General features: G+C 38.5%; 1 protein-coding gene across 1 annotated transcript; it reads right to left on the bottom strand.

The window, feature by feature from the left end:
• Window positions 1-16,673: 16,673 nt before the first annotated feature.
• LOC124358568 (piggyBac transposable element-derived protein 3-like) lies at window positions 16,674-17,800 on the bottom strand. Its single transcript, XM_046810871.1, has one exon. It carries the CDS (start codon window positions 17,625-17,627, stop codon window positions 16,674-16,676), a length of 954 nt encoding a protein of 317 aa, XP_046666827.1. The 5' UTR covers window positions 17,628-17,800.
• Window positions 17,801-20,172: the final 2,372 nt, after the last annotated feature.

Genomic DNA, 20,172 nt, shown 5'->3' with positions numbered 1-20,172 from the left:
AATACATATTGTTGCTATGTATTTACATCGACATTGTAAAGCGACGTCTGATGTTGTGAATGGGAACAATGTAATTAGAGCACCATTCAGCACTGATTGCTTGTTGTTAGACACTGATACTACAAAGCTTTCCAATCTGTGCGTTAATTAATATGAATTTGATTTAATACATATTGTTGCTATGTATTTACATCGACATTGTAAAGCGACGTCTGATGTTGTGAATGGGAACAATGTAATTAGAGCACCATTCAGCACTGATTGCTTGTTGTTAGACACTGATACTACAAAGCTTTCCAATCTGTGCGTTAATTAATATGAATTTGATTTAATACATATTGTTGCTATGTATTTACATCGACATTGTAAAGCGACGTCTGATGTTGTGAATGGGAACAATGTAATTAGAGCACCATTTAGCACTGATTGCTTGTTGTTTGACGCCGATACCACAAAGCTATCCAATATGTACGTTTTCTTATGTGTATTTTATTTAGTACATATTGTTGCTATGTATTTACATCGACATTGTAAAGCGACGTCTGATGTTGTGAATGGGAGCAATGTAATTAGAGCACCATTTAGCACTGATTGCTTGTTGTTGGACGCCGATACCACAAAGCTAATGTATTTACATTGTGACTAATTGTGACCTTTCCTCTTTCTTACTAAACATTAGAGGTTTCTTCTCAATCCAATATATCATTTGAGGTTCGTAACGCCAAGTGAGAGTACCCAAAATATTTGTCTAAGTAATCTTAAAAGTAGTTAAAGATGATGCTTAATCTATCTTGTACCACCGTATTTACTTTTCGTAGGGCATATTGTTTGTTCGAAAAATTTAAAAAGAAAATATTACAGTTTAGTCGGAAGAATTGTAAAATTCATGTGTGGATATCATGCTCAAATGGATTTGAAGATATATTATTTGGTTCCACATATAATTATAACAACTCTGGTAGTTTGGCGTGTTAATATACTGGTATCACTTTTAAATATTTTGAAACCCTACATGAAAATACCTTTATAAGCGTATAAATGAATTTGTAAAATGTATACTTGGTTAAGTTACAATAAGTTCAAAGTATGTTTGTAAACATATTCACTTATAAGAATTTAGTCATATTATAAATATCTACATCATAAAACCTTAATTAATTTTAATCACAAATGTGGCATCTCCTACAATATAAGTAATGTGTTTTTCCCCGGGATCCACACACAACCCGATGTATTTTTAAGGCCCATACCAAGCACCATTTTACGCTTTTCCCACATTGCAGAGCCCGTGCCTAGACTCCACAGTCACTCGGATAGATCAGTGTCCGTAGCAATGACAGCAATTTCCGCTTCCCATCGGTTCTCGGTGTTCTTGAGTTTGCTGTACCAGGTTATCGTGTTAGCGGGTGGCCTCGTCAAGCGGGTTAACACCGTGGTCGTTACGTTTCATGCGTTCTTGGAGTCGAGTTCCAGGGCCCCGGAAATTATAACCGGGGGCGTGCAGTTCAAACGGCATATTGTTTATGATATCGTACAACAGACCGGACCCGTTTATAACATGTTCAGACAACGCTGAGAGACACCTCAAGACGTACTGTTATACGTATCAAGTGTTGCCCAATAACATACAAATTTATTTAAATTTCTTTTTATAAGGCAATTAATATTCAATGTCTTAAAAAGTGTTAACAAATAAGTAAAACGTATTGTTAATGCTCCAGGGATTAGTGGTATATTACGTATATAATTACGATACACAGTATCCCACTTATTCTAATCTTAATCGATTTAAGACTAAAAAGTACATTGTAAGAATCATTATTTAGCTCCATCAGATATTGTCTATAAAGAAGAGGCAGATTTTTGACCACGTCCTCGTCAGATCTGACCACTGTTCGACGAGGTTTACTCTTCCATCTGACTTATCCTCCCCAAAGCCAAGTCCTAGTTAAGTCACTGATTGACCGGCCGTAGAGTCATGCAGGATGTGTGTGTAGCGATGCGGTAGAAACCGTTCGTCCTAGTGCAGGATGAGACGGGAGTTCGGTCAGCGACAGCAACAAATGCTCATAAAGAAAAATCATTTTTTCGATTATGAGCCGATCCAGGTCATGGAGAGTCCAAGGGCTGAATTGTATTCACGTACAAGACTGAAGGATGAATTGTTGTGACTTCATCTCATGGTATCCCTGTTACTTGTCTGAGTAACACCGCGGTTACACGTCCATACACGTACAAGACTGAAGGATGAATTGTTGGGACTTCATCTCATGGTATCCCTGTTACTTGTCTGAGTAACACCGCGGTTACACGTCCATACACGTACAAGACTGAAGGATGAATTGTTGGGACTTCATCTCATGGTATCCCTGTTACTTGTCTGAGTAACACCGCGGTTACACGTCCATACACGTACAAGACTGAAGGATGAATTGTTGGGACTTCATCTCATGGTATCCCTGTTACTTGTCTGAGTAACACCGCGGTTACACGTCCATAGTTCACAATGCCACTTTGAACTGCACCACTGCGTGGAGACAATCTCCATGAGTTGAGTTGTGCTCAACAAAATAACAGCTATGAATGTGCTCTAAGTGTACTCATTAATGCTAAATTTATAAAAGAGGGGTTTTGCAATACTCCTAAGAATGGCCCTACTGTGAATGGTATTCATTGTTTAGGAAGGGGCCTCTAAGCACGTTGTCTGCAGTCAAGTATGCCTTAACGTTGGCAGAGCTAACCATAGGACATCCGCTTGATTTGGCAGCTGTTGCAACTGATGCTACTGAGATGACCTCAAGTTTTCATTATAGTGTTGATATAATTAGCCTGAGGGATTTTTCTGAAAAATGAAAAACTTTAAAATTCAATAAAAAATCTAAGATACAAGTTTAAAAAGACCGTAAATTCTTTGACAGATGGCACCATTCTGAAATGTGTAAATAATGTTGAGTCCCTTGCTGAGGTGGATAATAGTGTATACGATACAACAATATGCAATGCATCAGGGAAATGGTACCAGAATTCATTTCAAATAAGTAAACTTAAATTGTCAGTAGAATTTATAAAGAGTAGTAACTTAAAAGCAAGTAAAGAAATCTTTACTCGTGAAAATGTTTCTTTGCCTTATGTAAGAGAAAAGGTTTCTAGTGGAAAAGTCAATGTTGAGTCTCGAGGGGAGTTTAATTTAAAATCTAAGGAAAAGCCAATATCCAATGTTTTGTTGATCGGAGACTCTTTTTTGCGTTTTTCTGGGAAAAAGTGAAGAGTGGAGCTATCGTGATATAAATCTAGGGGCTAGAATATCTCACATTAGAGATAAAAGCAGTAACTATAAATTAGCACAACCTGAAACCATATTCATTTTAATTGGCACTTATCACCTTGTTCACGGATATGATAAAAGGGGTAATGAGTATTTTGAAAACCTCATTTTTCTTTCAGTAAGAGTGATTCAAGAAGCCTTGGCTGCTGTATCGAATATATGTCCCAGTCTGCAATTGCCTGTTTAACAGAATGATTTGTGCCCAAGTCTTCAGTTGTCAGCTGAGAAAATGTTACAACCAAGATGAAATTTATGTCTAAGCTAAGCACAATTCTCCCAGTCTCTTCTAAATTAGAAATTATAAGATCAACAATTATAATTTTCCCATTAATAACATATGCGTTTCCTTCGATTTTTGTTTAACACGGGAAAACGTGATGGTTCTCACCCGCTTACAGAATAGGGCATTGACATTTGTTTACGGTTTGAGCAAATTTAATCACATAAGCGAGTACCGATTAAATGCTGGGGTGACGTCAGTAGAGGATTACTCCCATCTTCAAACCGTTAAGCTGATTCATAAGGTTCTTCAGACGAGAAGGCTAGAATATCTTAGGAGAAAGCTGGTTTTTAAGCACGAGGTGAGTCAGCGCTGTACTCGACAGAATAGTCTATTAAACCTATACCATTAGGTATAGTATGCATTTTTTATACTTTGACAGGAGTTGTCATGAAAAACAGAGTTTGTACAATATTTTAGAGAAAGTAGACAAAAACAAATAAAAATATTGAGTGAACGAAAATTAATAAAATAGGATAATTACTTAGGTAGACGGATTTTTCTATCTTTAGTTTGGAGAGGAGAGGAGAGGGGACAAACCCGTCAGTCAGTTGTCAGATAGTCTTAAGTCCATCTGTAGTTAACAGAGATAAGATCCATACTCATTTTTAAGTACACCTTACAAAATGCATGTGTATACAAGTTGTAAAGAGAAGACTGTGAGGATGCCGCCCCGTGCCACTCTACTCAGCTCTCGCTCGCTATTGGACTGAATATTTCAGGTGTGCGGTTCCATTCTTTCTGTCTACGTCATTGTGAGTTGTTTGGAACCTCTGTAACTAGAAACATCGTTTTACACTACTTTGTCACTAGTATAGTTTTGTTTTATATCTGTCTCGTAATCTGAGCATCTCAGAGCGAGATTTTGTACTTGCTACACAATGTTTCATATCACCTTTTGTCGAGTGGAGATCGGTCGTATTTCTCGGTGGTATACGAGTATATCAACTGCTTGACCACACATTAATTGACATACGAGTAGAATCGATATTATTTCAATTCTTTTAGAAATTTCTCTTTTTACGCTCTAAAATTAAAATTTGCATTATGGTTCATCACGTTATTTTCTTTATCAACGACTTTATTCGAATCAACACACAATTGGCATGTATATTCTATGTAAAAATATGACTATAAACCAAACAATTCTTAAATTGTATATTTTCTTCACTATCTTAAAACTATATTACAGTATTTTGGCAAGTTGAGTTCACTTCTCTCTAACCAGTCAAACGCTTAACTCACAGCGATGATGGCTTGGAAGTTAACTGTCCTATCCATCATATCTCTCGTGTAGTGTAAGGAAAAGATCTTAGACTAGAATTAAAAATAAAAGAAAAGGAAGGATGACTTGCAAGGAATGGAAAACGGGAAGAAATGAATAGTTGAGGTACTCGCACTGTGCATGCACTAACATGGTTTGTAAGCGCTTTCCCTCTTGAATATGTGTCTGATCGGTCGGTGAGTCGCCCCCCCCGGCATAATTATTAATTTCCAAGGTACACTGTTTAACGCCTCTCGTGTTGTGCTAAGTTAACGGTCTTCTTTATTTCCTATCCGCGTAGAAGTTTTATAATCTTGAAAATTCTTCGTTTGGAAACAATACTTTTTCTAATGTTCCTGTTTACTTTTACAATAGAGAAGAAGTATTCTGTTCTGAAGAAGTGCTAACTGTCAGTAGTGCACAGTTTCTATAGTGATTATATTTGAACGTTACCTCAGGATTACTGCTTAGGTGTGTTAACAGAATACTTCTTGCAGTATATACGGAACTTTTGAGCCATAACTTTCAACGGCACTTAAAAATATAAAGAGAACTAACATCCTTACTCCAACACGTTGCTCTACGTCACTTATCCTAAGTGACGTTTACAGTATCGTCTGCTGATAAAACTAGCTCGTCGCCACATTCCCTGTCGACAGCTCCACAGCCTTCTGTATCCGTATATCTGCAATTAGGAAAGACAGATCATCTCTCACCAGTGTGAAAAAGTCGGGAGGAGGAGTTATGATAGCTGTACATTCTGACATCACTTCATCTGAAATGTGTTCTTCAGTAATTGGTATAGAGCACATTTTTGTATCAACCAGAATGTTTAATAGGGAAATGTTAATTGGAGCTGCATACTTACCTCCCAGTCTCCACTGGGTGCTTATTCCAGTTTTTGTGTCGCAGTTGAAGAGGTTTGCTCATCGATAGATCCAGACACTTCGATCTTGATAGATGGTGACTTCAATCAACCTTCTTTCAACTGGGTAGATGCCTCAAAATCAGAACTAACAACTGGTGCCTATCTTTTAATAGATATGGCGAAATTTAAAACTTACTCAAGTCAATTGTGTGCCAAATAGTAGAGGGGTATTCTTGGACCTGATATTTTATCCCTCCCCTGGTCTTCAAGTTAATCAAACCGTTGACCCTCTTTTCTTAAGGAGAGTGCGCATCCTGCTCTAGAATGTGTATTTGTTAACATTCAGTATACTTCAAAGCTATCACATTATTCTTGTACCTAATCTTAATAGGTGGAATGTCACTGAAGTGTATGAGTGGATTCAGCGTCAACTATTTCCTACTGAAAATCCCCTTATTGATGATAAGCTGATATCAAATTCTGCAGTGATCTGAGGGACGTCGTTTTATTCCACTGTCCCTGCAAAATGATTGGACGTAGTCCCTTTCCTGGCTGGTTCTCAGGACAACTTCGTGAATATGAAACTAAGAAGAGAATACTCCATCCTCGGTTCAAAGCAACCCCAAGGCAGGAAGATTACCTAGCGTTTAGAGAAGCCCGTAATCAGAGTAAGCGCTTATCAAGAGAATGCCATTCCTCTTATATCACCATGGTTGAGGAGAGCCTAGCAACTAATCTGAAGACCTTCTAGAGCCATATACGAAATCTTAAAAGAAATTCTTCGACTGTGGACTCTTTCAATTTTTTATAATCAAGTGGCGAAAGAGCCTCAGAGGATGTGCGACCTGTTTGCTGATTTCTTTTCTACTATCTACAAAATTCCTAGTGCTGAAGTACCTACTTACTCTATTGTGAAAAGCGCCAAACTTGCAACTGTACATGTCACAGCTACCGAAGTAGAGAAGAATCTGAAAAGTCTCGACGGTTCCAAAGGCCCAGGCCTAGATATGATTCCTTCACGTGTTCTCAAGTTGTGTGCAGAGGTGCTGACTCCCCACCTTCCAATACATTTCAACAACTTGCTGTTCCCTCACAAATTAAAAGTCTGGATTCCTTGTGCCTCTACATAAATCAGGTTCTCGTTCTGATGTGAAAAAATACAGACCTATCGTCATTCAATCTTCTTTGGCTAAGATATTCGAGAAAGTTGTGTTGGATAGAATGACCTTTTCACTAAAGAATCTAATTATTTCCGAACAACATGGATTCCAGCGTGGAAGGTCTACTTCAACCAACTTAGTGGAGTTCATCAGTCAAGTTCTTTCTTCATTATCGATGGGTAATCAGTTAGATTATGTGTACTTAGACCATAGCAAGGCATTCGACAGAGTTGGTGATTGTCACTTGCTGAGAAAGCTTGAAGCTCTTGGGGTAACTGGACTCTTGCATGAGTTGTTTCGCAGCTACCTTAAGGGTCGCACTCTACAAGTTAAATTCGTGGCAAAAACTATAAGGCAAATAAATGTATCATCAGGTGTGCCCCAGGGATCTCATCTGGGACCCTTTCTGTTTAGCCTGTTCATTAATTACATCGGTTCCACCTTGTCAAGCCTGTATGTTATATTTGCTGATGATGTTAAGATTTTTGCTGAGATCTCTTGTATTCTTCAACAATTGTAACTGTTAGAAGACGGGCAACGTATTCAGGACTGGTGTCAAGCAAACGGGATTGACTTAAACCCAGCTAAATGTGCCATCATATCTTACACTAGAGCTCGTCCGGTGCCGCAATTCAACTATGTCCTCCACGGTATCACGCCTCAGAGAGTCTCGACCATTCGTGACATTGGAGTCCTCCTCACCTCTGCATTGGACTTTAGCGAGCACATCCAGGGCATTGTCAATAAGGCAACCTCCCTTCTCGGCTTCATCAACCGAACTTGCCGTCAGGGATTTTCTGCACCCACAGTCAGAGTCCTATATATTGCTCTTGTTAGACCAGTCATTGAGTACTATAGTGTGGTTTGGTCTCCCTACCAGGTCGGTCACATATCGTCACTTGAATCGGTGCAAAGGCGAGTCCTTAGAACAATTTGTGTGAAGATCGGGTACCAGTACTTAGAGGTTGACCTGGGGGTCATATCTATCTTGTTCCATCTCCCAGCTCGAAGAACCATCATTGATTCGGTTTTCCTGTATAAGATCCTGAACGGAATAATTATCAAATGTCCAGCAATTCTTCAAATTATATATCTACATGTACCTCGTCGCAATTGTCTCAGTATTCAGCTGTTTGCTAAACGTCACCACCACACCAACTACTCATACCACAGCGCGATACCGAGGATTTTGAGAACTCGCAACGGAGTATGTTCTGATGTGGACTTCTTCGATCCATCGCCTCCACACCTTCAGGAGGTATCTCCATGCAGCTGTCTTGAGAAGATGAACACCCGAATTTGTAGTGCTGTGTGATCGACGGAGTTAGGTGGTGCCTTTAGAAGGCCACATTAGTTTCAGTGATACCATGTGCTTGTTGGGATCCCGGGAGACCCACACTGTCATTGTCTTCTTTTCTCGTAATTAATTTATTCTTGTTACAAATCCATTGTTATCATTGTTGTTATCTTTTATTTATTGTAAAAATATATTATCGTTACTACTATTGTTAGTTCTATATCTTGGTTATTTTTATTGTTACGAAATTCTTATTTTATTACCTCGCTTGTTGTTGCTATTGTTATTTTTACTGTTATTGCAATTCTCGTTGTTATTACCTAGTTAGTACTGTTATTGTTATTATTCTTGTATATTTATAACAACATATGATTTTGTTGAAATATAATAAGCGTTATATAGAATAATTGATTATTTTTTGACAGCTTCTGTTAATAAATAAAATGTATTTGCTGCAATGCATTTATTATGGAAAGTTCACAACTTTAATACCAGGCCTGATCTCGTAGAGAAAAGTGTTTCCTTCATGAGCCTCTAGGGAGCAATATGAAGATACGTCTAAATTTCAAGCATCTATCGTTCATGGCTTTTGCTAACAGTTTATAATCAATTCAGGACACTTCCTTTATGTAGATAAGTCTCGATATAAAGATTATTTGGATATAAAGAATCAAAATATTACCCAACTGACCCAGGCATCACTCTCTCTCAGCACTGCTTGCCGCACTACCTCAAGAGGCTGCTGCTTAACCCAACATTGGGCTCCTACAGTACTAGGCCATCGGTGGTGCAACACCGAGCACCACTTCTAAATAAACTGAGACACTATTCTAAGATTGGCTGTCCCTTCCCTTCGTATACCTGCTTCCTTCCGAAAGCGAGCAGATTGAATGAATAGCCCCCATCGCTAGATCGGCCGGTAGGGAGACAGTTTGGTAAGCACTCGCAATCCGGAGTGCCCCTTGACTCTGTACTCTCGCTATCTGTTGCCTGTAGTACAGTGTTGACGTAGAACCTGTGTAGCGCAAAGTTTACCGGCTAAGTAGTTTGTTAAGTAGTTTAACCATAATTAATAGTTAAGCGCAAATCTGTACTTTCTTTCCATCGCACTAGAAAGGTACATCAATTGTATTAATTTTAGTCTTCTTTTGTAAAATTGGAAATAATATCTTGTTACAAACATGTTACTTAAATAATAGCATTCATCGGTGGTGTAAAGCCAGAAAATTTTAAAAACTACGGTAAGAACATAAAAAAGGGGGAACAAGCAATAAACGCCAGACATAGCACATACGTCACGTGGGACATGAAGGGGGTGGGTCTGTGTGTTGGCACTGACGTACAACTCTGCCTGGCTCACACCCACCGCTTTGTCATTCATAGGACGTCTGTGTACAATATACGAGTATAGTCGCCAGACATAGCACATACGTCACGCGGAACATGAAGGGGGTGGGTCTGTGTGTTGGCGCTGATGTACAACTGTGTTCTGCTCACACCCATCGCTTTGTCATTCATAGGACGTCTGTGTACAATATACGAGTATAGTCGCCAGATATAGCACATACGTCACGCGGAACATGAAGGGGGTGGGTCTGTGTGTTGGCGCTGATGTACAACTGTGTTCTGCTCACACCCATCGCTTTGTCATTCATAGGACGTCTGTGTACAATATACGAGTATAGTCGCCAGATATAGCACATACGTCACGCGGAACATGAAGGGGGTGGGTCTGTGTGTTGGCGCTGATGTACAACTGTGTTCTGCTCACACCCATCACTTTGTCATTCATAGGACGTCTGTGTACAATATACGATTATAGTCGCCAGACATAGCACATACGTCACGCGGAACATGAAGGGAGTGGGTCTGTGTGTTGGCGCTGATGTACAACTGGGTCCTGCTCACTCCCATCGCTTTGTCATTCATAGGACGCCTGTGTACAATATACGAGTATAGTCGCCAGGCATAGCACATACGTCACGCGGTACATGAAGGGAGTGGGTCTGTGTGTTGGCGCTGATGTACAACTGTGTTCTGCTCACACCCATCACTTTGTCATTCATAGGACGCCTGTGTACAATATACGATTATAGTCGCCAGGCATAGCATATACGTCACGCGGTACATGAAGGGGGTGGGTCTGTGTGTAACCATCGCTTTGTCATTCATAGGACGTCTGTGTACAATATACGAGTATAGTCGCCAGATATAGCACATACGTCACGCGGAACATGAAGGGGGTGGGTCTGTGTGTTGGCGCTGATGTACAACTGTGTTCTGCTCACACCCATCGCTTTGTCATTCATAGGACGTCTGTGTACAATATACGAGTATAGTCGCCAGGCATAGCACATACGTCACGCGGTACATGAAGGGGGTGGGTCTGTGTGTTGGCGTTGATGTACAACTGTGTTCTGCTCACACCCATCACTTTGTCATTCATAGGCGTTTTGTGTACAATATACGATTATAGTCGCCAGACATAGCACATACGTCACGCGGAACATGAAGGGGGTGGGTCTGTGTGTTGGCGCTGATGTACAACTGTGTTCTGCTCACACCCATCGCTTTGTCATTCATAGGACGTCTGTGTACAATATACGAGTATAGTCGCCAGATATAGCACATACGTCACGCGGAACATGAAGGGGGTGGGTCTGTGTGTTGGCACTGACGTACAACTCTGCCTGGCTCACACCCATCGCTTTGTCATTCATAGGACGTCTGTGTACAATATACGAGTATATAGCACATACGTCACGCGGAACATGAAGGGGTTGGGTCTGTGTGTTGGCGCTGATGTACAACTGTGTTCTGCTCACACCCATCACTTTGTCATTCATAGGACGCCTGTGTACAGTATAGTCGCCAGACATAGCACATACGTCACGAGAATAAGAATAAGAGAATATGGAGCTGAACGGTTGTTTGAAGCAAAAAACCAAGCTTGCAGATTTTGCAGTGTTTTGTACAAATACAAGTTTAACTGTATCAGAATTTCCCGTCTCTCTTTATTAAATTAAGCTATATATAGTAATATTTCAGGATGGGTTTTCTGATGCTTAAGGCATGTTTTCTGTTTTTATTCTCTTTCGTGTTTTGCTGCTACTATTAAAGCTGACTTCTGGCTTTCCAACAGATAAAAGATAACTAAGATTTGGTATCTTCAGCAGCATTTGCTACAAAGTTCTTGGAAAGCTACTTGGAATCACTCAATAAAAATCTGTCAGTTACTCTATTAGATTAATGTAAAAACATCACTACGGAATCCAGAAACATCGTGTTGTAGTATTTTGACTCCTCGGATTAATTTACTTCCATTTTTTCATTAAGAAGAATAACAGATGGTTTTTGTGTTCAATACGGCTGTGATAGGATTTATCGAATATCAATAAGAATTCTTCACGGGAAATACGTAACTCAGTTTTGTCTCTGAAAATGTGCATTGTCTGTATATATGTATGCACGTAGTGAAGCTTACTCTCGACTTGTAGCGGAGGACAATTTTGTCTCTGAAAATGTGCATTGTCTGTATATATGTATGCACGTAGTGAAGCTTACTCTCGACTTGTAGCGGAGGACAATTTTGTCTTTGAAAATGTGCATTGGCTGTATATATGTATGCACGTAGTGAAGCTTACTCTCGACTTGTAGCGGAGGACAATTTTGTCTCTGAAAATGTGCATTGTCTGTATATATGTATGCACGTAGTGAAGCTTACTCTCGACTTGTAGCGGAGGACAATTTTGTCTCTGAAAATGTGCATTGGCTGTATATATGTATGCACGTAGTGAAGCTTACTCTCGACTTGTAGCGGAGGACAATTTTGTCTCTGAAAATGTGCATTGTCTGTATATATGTATGCACGTAGTGAAGCTTACTCTCGACTTGTAGCGGAGGACAATTTTGTCTCTGAAAATGTGCATTGTCTGTATATATGTATGCACGTAGTGAAGCTTACTCTCGACTTGTAGCGGAGGACAATTTTGTCTCTGAACATGTGCATTGTCTGTATATATGTATGCACGTAGTGAAGCTTACTCTCGACTTGTAGCGGAGAACAATTTTCTCTCTGAAAATGTGCATTGTCTGTATATATGTATGCACGTAGTGAAGCTTACTCTCGACGTGTAGCGGAGGACAATTTTGTCTTTGAAAATGTGCATTGGCTGTATATATGTATGCACGTAGTGAATCTTACTCTCGACTTGTAGCGGAGGACAATTTTGTCTCTGAAAATGTGCATTGTCTGTATATATGTATGCACGTAGTGAAGCTTACTCTCGACTTGTAGCGGAGGACAATTTTGTCTCTGAAAATGTGCATTGTCTGTAATATGTATGCACGTAGTGAAGCTTACTCTCGACTTGTAGCGGAGGACAATTTTGTCTCTGAACATGTGCATTGTCTGTATATATGTATGCACGTAGTGAAGCTTACTCTCGACTTGTAGCGGAGAACAATTTTCTCTCTGAAAATGTGCATTGTCTGTATATATGTATGCACGTAGTGAAGCTTACTCTCGACGTGTAGCGGAGGACAATTTTGTCTCTGAAAATGTGCATTGTCTGTATATATGTATGTACGTAGTGAAGCTTACTCTCGATTTGTAGCGGAGGACAATTTTGTCTCTGAAAATGTGCATTGTCTGTATATATGTATGCACGTAGTGAAGCTTACTCTCGACGTGTAGCGGAGGACAATTTTGTCTCTGAAAATGTGCATTGTCTGTATATATGTATGCACGTAGTGAAGCTTACTCTCGACTTGTAGCGGAGGACAATTTTGTCTCTGAAAATGTGCATTGTCTGTAATATGTATGCACGTAGTGAAGCTTACTCTCGACTTGTAGCGGAGGACAATTTTGTCTCTGAAAATGTGCATTGTCTGTATATATGTATGCACGTAGTGAAGCTTACTCTCGACTTGTAGCGGAGAACAATTTTCTCTCTGAAAATGTGCATTGTCTGTATATATGTATGCACGTAGTGAAGCTTACTCTCGACTTGTAGCGGAGAACAATTTTCTCTCTGAAAATGTGCATTGTCTGTATATATGTATGCACGTAGTGAAGCTTACTCTCGACGTGTAGCGGAGAACAATTTTCTCTCTGAAAATGTGCATTGTCTGTATATATGTATGCACGTAGTGAAGCTTACTCTCGACTTGTAGCGGAGAACAATTTTCTCTCTGAAAATGTGCATTGTCTGTATATATGTATGCACGTAGTGAAGCTTACTCTCGACGTGTAGCGGAGGACAATTTTGTCTCTGAAAATGTGCATTGGCTGTATATATGTATGCACGTAGTGAAGCTTACTCTCGACTTGTAGCGGAGAGCAATTTGACAAACCATATCATTGAACTAGGTTGTCTTATTGAAAACCAATGGACTAAGTGGGAATGTTCCTCCAATCTGAATTCGAATAAGTCTGCATTTGCCATTGATGGTGGATTATGGGTAAAGCGATCAGGCTCTACTCTAAGTTGTGTTGTGGATAAAGCTTAGTAAATTTGCTTCAACTTAGAATGTTCAAATTAGTTTTAGGTTTCTTCTATTCTTAAACATTTCAAACCGGTTAACCTATAGTCTAAATCTTTGTCCATGACTGCAGAATAAAGTTGTTTAATTTCTGCACCACATAACATATCTCCCATGGAGAATGCCTAGAGAACTGCAGAAAAAATCAAAACTTAAATAAAATATTGACTAACGGAAGAAAAATTAATTTTCTCAAAACGTTCCGGAGATTTGTTAGCGAAGTGTATGTTTTCTTGATTTTCATTATATTCTGTAATTTATGTACATGAAAGTGTTTTAAAATGTAATATAAATCATAGAAAGAAGTAAGTGAACGTTATGCACACGCATTATTTAAACGTTCACCTTCAATGTCTGTGGATTAATACTTGTAAAATCTGTATTGTCACCAGAAATGCTTTTTATTTGGGAGCTACCAAGTGGATTAGTTGTCTCGTATAAAATAAAAGATGTGAGGCACTCCGTCAAGTTTATGGCTTGACACAATAATCCAGCAGCAATTACTGCCCACATAACTTGGCTGTGGTGTGGCGAACAAGTGCTGGTGGCAGTCTGCTAATGTCTCTTCATGTAGGTTTACGAGACATTATACATATTCAACATGTTTGTCGTCGCCGTGTCCCATTATTTACTCTTTGAAATGTAAATATACTGTATAATACGTAAAGAATTAGGGATACGAATTACACTTTCAAATTTTAGTATCGTTTAATACAGTATTTGATTTATTTCGTATGACTTGTAAATTCGTTCAGAGTATTTTTTTATTTTTTTTTATTTTTTATTTTTTTATTTTTTAATAAAGATTATTGTCTAGGTGTGCCATACAACACACAAGATGTACAGAGCTATTACAGGAGTCGGTTTGCAAGTTTCATACGGAGCCACTCCACTCAGCTTGGACTGAATATTTCAGGCGCGCGATGTCTTTGTGTTTCTCAACAGTATTGGACTGATAATGTAGAGTTGGACATACAACACACAAGATGTACAGAGCTATTACAGGAGTCGGTTTGCAAGTTTCATACGGAGCCACTCCACTCAGCTTGGACTGAATATTTCAGGCGCGCGATGTCTTTGTGTTTCTCAACAGTATTGGACTGATAATGTAGAGTTGGACATACAACACACAAGATGTACAGAGCTATTACAGGAGTCGGTTTGCAAGTTTCATACGGAGCCACTCCACTCAGCTTGGATTGAATATTTCAGGCGCGCGATGTCTTTGTGTTTCTCAACAGTATTGGACTGATAATGTAGAGTTGGACACGATAAAGTGGAAATGAAATCTAAAACAAAGAGTGGAGACAAATGTATAATTACTGCGGAATTTTATGATTCTTTGACGCTTTTCTACGAAGGATGCATTACCTAATCTACTAGTAAAGTTGTAAAACACGGGTGTCAATTTGTTTCATGCATTTCGAGAAGCCTGGGAGTTGATGATGTGGTGGGTTGGGGATACCCCTTCTACATGGACTCCTTTATCTGTCTATAGTTTTTCCATTCTCCGAACGTACCCTCAGCAGTGCAGGTAGTTGTATTGGTCCTTTTGGGAAAAATGGCTAGTTGCTTCTATTCAGACGAAATCTTGTAAGAGGTCAGGGAAGAGATGAGCAGATTCACTACATTCTTCTCTTTTTAGATTGATATCGTCAATCCAGTACCTTAGTTCTCTTAGCAAGTTACAGCTATTATAATGTCTTCTTCGTCAGAATTTGTATCTTAACAACTTAACATGTTTAGTAATCCACGAGTAGAAGTAGTAACAGTGATTTCACAACTGTAAATCAACATAGTGTGAAGTTGGAGGGAGACTACTGACTGCGCTGGTGCAGTTGGAGTTTATGTCACGGTATACGAGTATATCATATAACAAGGGCTGACCGGGCCGGTCGTGATGGGCGGGTACATCTGGCAATGCATGGAGGCAAACCGGAAAAGCCGGGCTGGGCCGGGCCGGTCGCAGTGGGCGCCGTGCTTTAGAGAGAGCTTCTTAGCTCTAACTTCGCCTGGTGATTTAATACTACTTTACTTTACTATTTTTGTCCATAGTTTATTTCTGCGCAATTTTTGCACGAAGAACAATACAATTTAAACTTATATGGTTAAGACCTTTTCCCTAATGTGTTAATATAATGCACAAATTTAACCCATTAGTGCCCAGGAACTTTTTTTTCTCAGATTTAGATTTTTCTTTAATATTGTAACAAATTAGTCCTATAAACACCAAATATATGTGTATTAGGCTCAGTATATACTTAAATGCTATATTATGAGGTGCCAACAAATGTGGGCACTGGGCATACATGGGTAGGGTCAAAGTTATTAAGCAATTGTTAAAAAATACAGAGTTAGTGGTTTAGGTTAGGTAAATAACCACTACAATTGTATCATATATTCTGTTTATTTTATTACAAAATATATAAAAACCATTAAGGATTAAGAAAAATTAAAAAATGTTACAAATGGCAGGACTATTTACATACATGTTGTCAAGTTCAGGAGTGAAAGTTTTCAAAGCATTTTATATGACATCCAACAAGACACTGTTTACACTTTTTCCATGTGTTCTTTCTACAGAGGCCACATCGTATTTGTGTCGGGTTAGTTTCCAGGACATGAAGACTGTTGGAAAGCCGCACACTTTCTTCAACCCGTTCTTTTCCAGTGACAGACACACGGGAAGCTCTCTGACGTTGTGGGGTATATTTCTGGAAGTATGTCTGCACAATATGTCTTATAAAGGACAGTAGGTCTTTGGGATCTTCTCTTCCTTTTGGGGTGAGCCTGTATAATTGCCAAGCATTATTCATTGTAGCATTTAAAAGGTACGCTAGAAGTGCCCAATACCATTTCCGATTTCTAATGCCAATTCTATAGGTTGATATATTCTGGTCAAGTTGATCAACCCCACCCATGTAAGTGTTGTAATTTATGATACAGGCAGGCTGTTGAACATCAACTTGACGCTTTGCCACACGACACCATCTCTTGGCCTTACCCATGGGCTGTACGCCACATCTTGTTGAAGCAACAGTTCAACATTGTTGTCATTATACCTTACCAAGGTGATACCTGTTTTTTGTTCAGTAAGTTGATCGTATGAACCTCGTGATTCCTTTTTCAAAACAGTTGCTTCCTTGAGTGGGGCATTTTCAACTCGGTTAGCCTTTATTGTGCCTGTAGCATCGTGCCCCTTTTCTGACAAATAATCTAGTAGTTTTAAAGAGGTAAAAAAGTTATCCATATAAATACTGTATGTCTTGTTTTGAGGCAGCTCACTAAGGATATCTATTACAACTGAACCACCCACTCCAATTTCAGGGATGGTGTTACCTGTTTTCTTACCTTGGTATGGTTCAGCCTGAATCAAATACCCCAGGCGGGTACATACACACCAAACTTTGTACCCAAACCGTATAGGTTTCCCGTGTATATGCTGTTTAGCACCATGTCGTCCAAAGTATGGAACCATTGATTCGTCGATGCTTATATTTGCATCGCCAGGGTAAGCTTGAAGCCATCGTTCATTCAACATATTCCACAAAGGACGTATTTTGGCAAATTTATCTGAGACATCTAAATTTGCATTATCACAGACATCTAAATTTGCATTATCACAGACATGAAAATATCGAAGAATCTCTTCAAACTTGTTTCTGCTCATAACTTTTGACACAGTGTCATGATGAGTGTCCGGAGATAATTCCCAGTACATCCTCTTCCGTGGTACAATACAATATCCACTCAGAAACAATATTGCCATGAATATGCGCATTTCTTCTATTGAAACATTAAAAGATTCATTACCACTTTGCAAGGCATAAATATTAGTACTCTCAACAACATGTTCGATAATCTCATTAGTTAAAAGTTTTTCAAACATTTCTGTTGGAGTGAAATCTTTTTCGAGCCACGAAGGCCTTTCAAATTCCCTCTCAGGCTTATTAGGAATGTCAACATTATTCCATGTTCTTTGTTTATCTGTTTTTGTCTTTTTTCTTGCATTTGACTTGTGGGAACTCGGTTTTGTTTTAATTTTTCTTTTCAAACTTGGGAGCGACTAAGATGGAAGGTATTGTGATTGATTTATATTGTTCACTTGTAAAGATTGAGAAGTGCTTGGTTCTGTAGGTATGTATTGTCTTTGTAAAGAGTCTGATTGTACCGATTTAAATGTAGACACAGTTGCTTTCGGAATTACAGTTATAGGTAATGAAGACTCGCCGCTTAGATTGTTATCAACTATGTCTTGTTCTGTACATACATCTACTTGTACAATACCATCATTTGTGAACTGTTTTGCCTTTAACTCTGCGGCTCCACGCAGTTGATTTCCTGTGAAGTGAGTGAAGTCGGTGTCGCCATCGTCACCGCTATCCTCATCACTCAATAGAGGGTTTTCAGGCGGTTGAATAAAAACATCAGCCTCCAGAAAGTCGACTTCATCGAATAAGGCAGTGACTTCTTCAACGTTTAACCTGTAAAGGAGCAAAAATATTACATATCAACCATAAATTTATATCATGCAAAACAATAGTCTTGAATTCAAAGAACTCAAAACCCACTGATCAATCTTAGTTTTACGTATTAAAAAAAATAAATGAATCACATTTTTACAGTTACATAGGCCTCTATTTTTACTACCCAGTGAATCATAATTTTACCAGTTTGATTCATGTTATATACCATTAAATAATAATATAACACCACCAGCATATATGCCCAGTGCCAACATATGTTGGCAGATTGATGAAAAAATACCCCTACTCTCTTGTGCCCACTGCCAACAAAAGTGGGCAGTTCACTTTAACTACAAATTATTCTTACAATTATTTGAATTTAAGGGCTAAACTATAAAAACATATTAGTTTAAGTCTATGTAAAAGCAAACATAACATTATGATTTTATAAGATTGTATTTGAAATATTATAGTATTACTTACCAGTTGTTTTGATCCATTGAGGTTAGAATACACAACAAAACAGAGCTGTCATTTGTAAACAACTGCCAACTACAGTACACCAGGTGCTTTAGTGAGTGCAGAGTGGCCAACCAGACATATTCCAGCACCAAATTTCCCTCGATAAATTTTTAGTGTATTGTGACGTATTTTAAAATGCAGCGCCCACAAAAGTGGGCACTGGGCACTAATGGGTTAAAAATAAAGTCATTGTTTGTAATATAGTTTTTCACACGATCAAGATGGATGTGACAGTGTAATAGCTACCCACGAATAGAAGGTACTTTTTCAATTGATCTCGTTTGAAACAAATTTCACTGAATGGAATGATTGTGGAAGATGGTTTATATACGTTCTAATTATGTAAGGTGATGGAATTTTTTAATTTTAATTTTCCTTGCAGCAGAAAAATAGAAAATTAATGTAATTCTTTAACAAGATCAAATGAAACTGTACGATAAAAATGTGAATATTTGTACAGTGTACACTAAGCTATTTATAGGTAACAACATAGTTTTACTCTTTAATTACTTTTTAGAAATATGATATACAAATAAATTTTTAAAGAAATTGTTGTATTAAATATGGTTTAGAAATAAAAAAAACCAGTTTAGACTCCGATGGAAGTGCTTACCACTAATTTGGGTATGGTAATAATTATTAAAATCGTCCCTAATTTCGGAAAAGGCATGAGTGGAGTTTGAACATCTAAAGAATTATTCTTATCAAAATATGATTGAGTAGAATTAAAAATTCTGTTGTATGCCTCGATGGCAGTAACTTTGTGAAGAATATCACATACCAATTGTGGACAGTTTTGGAGTACGAGTAGCAATGCTCAGTTCTAACTGATAAGTCCTAAGTGGACTAGACAGTACTTGTGCTGCCACAACAATATTGCACAATGTCTGCGTAATAGAAGGTATGTTTAAATATATTATTGGCTATTTAAGTTGTGTATGATTTGTCAGGAAACGCTGGATGAAGACGATGGCATTAACAACCTTCACTGTTTTAAACAATCATGAAATTTTTTTGATAACGTGACTCCTTAAATGTTGTTCTCTTGGTTAATGAGATAATATGGACCTGTTCCGTTAATCATCAACACCGCATGTTATACCCAAATTCAATTATGCATTACAAACGTTTCTTCACTTACATTGTTATACACTGTGATTTAAGAAGACACAATAAAATAAGTATATTTCTGTATATACTAGTATATACTGTGAGGATAACAAACGAAATATTAATCCGCGGTTCAGTGCCTGTGACAAAACAATGATCGTAAATAAATAAAATGTTTCTCCCTGTGGTATAAATTGTTTATGTTATATTGCAATAACAATAGTACGTGGAGATAAGAACCTCCCGTGTGTCTTCAGACAGACCGCCGCACAGTTGACCGCAGAGAAGATAGGAAGGGAGGTGACCACAGATTATCAATTACCGAATAGATTAAAA

The sequence above is a fragment of the Homalodisca vitripennis genome, chromosome 3 (genome assembly GCF_021130785.1).
Source record: "Homalodisca vitripennis isolate AUS2020 chromosome 3, UT_GWSS_2.1, whole genome shotgun sequence".
NCBI classification, from domain to species: Eukaryota; Metazoa; Arthropoda; class Insecta; order Hemiptera; family Cicadellidae; genus Homalodisca; species Homalodisca vitripennis.
This window is presented reverse-complemented; position numbering and strand designations above follow the sequence as displayed.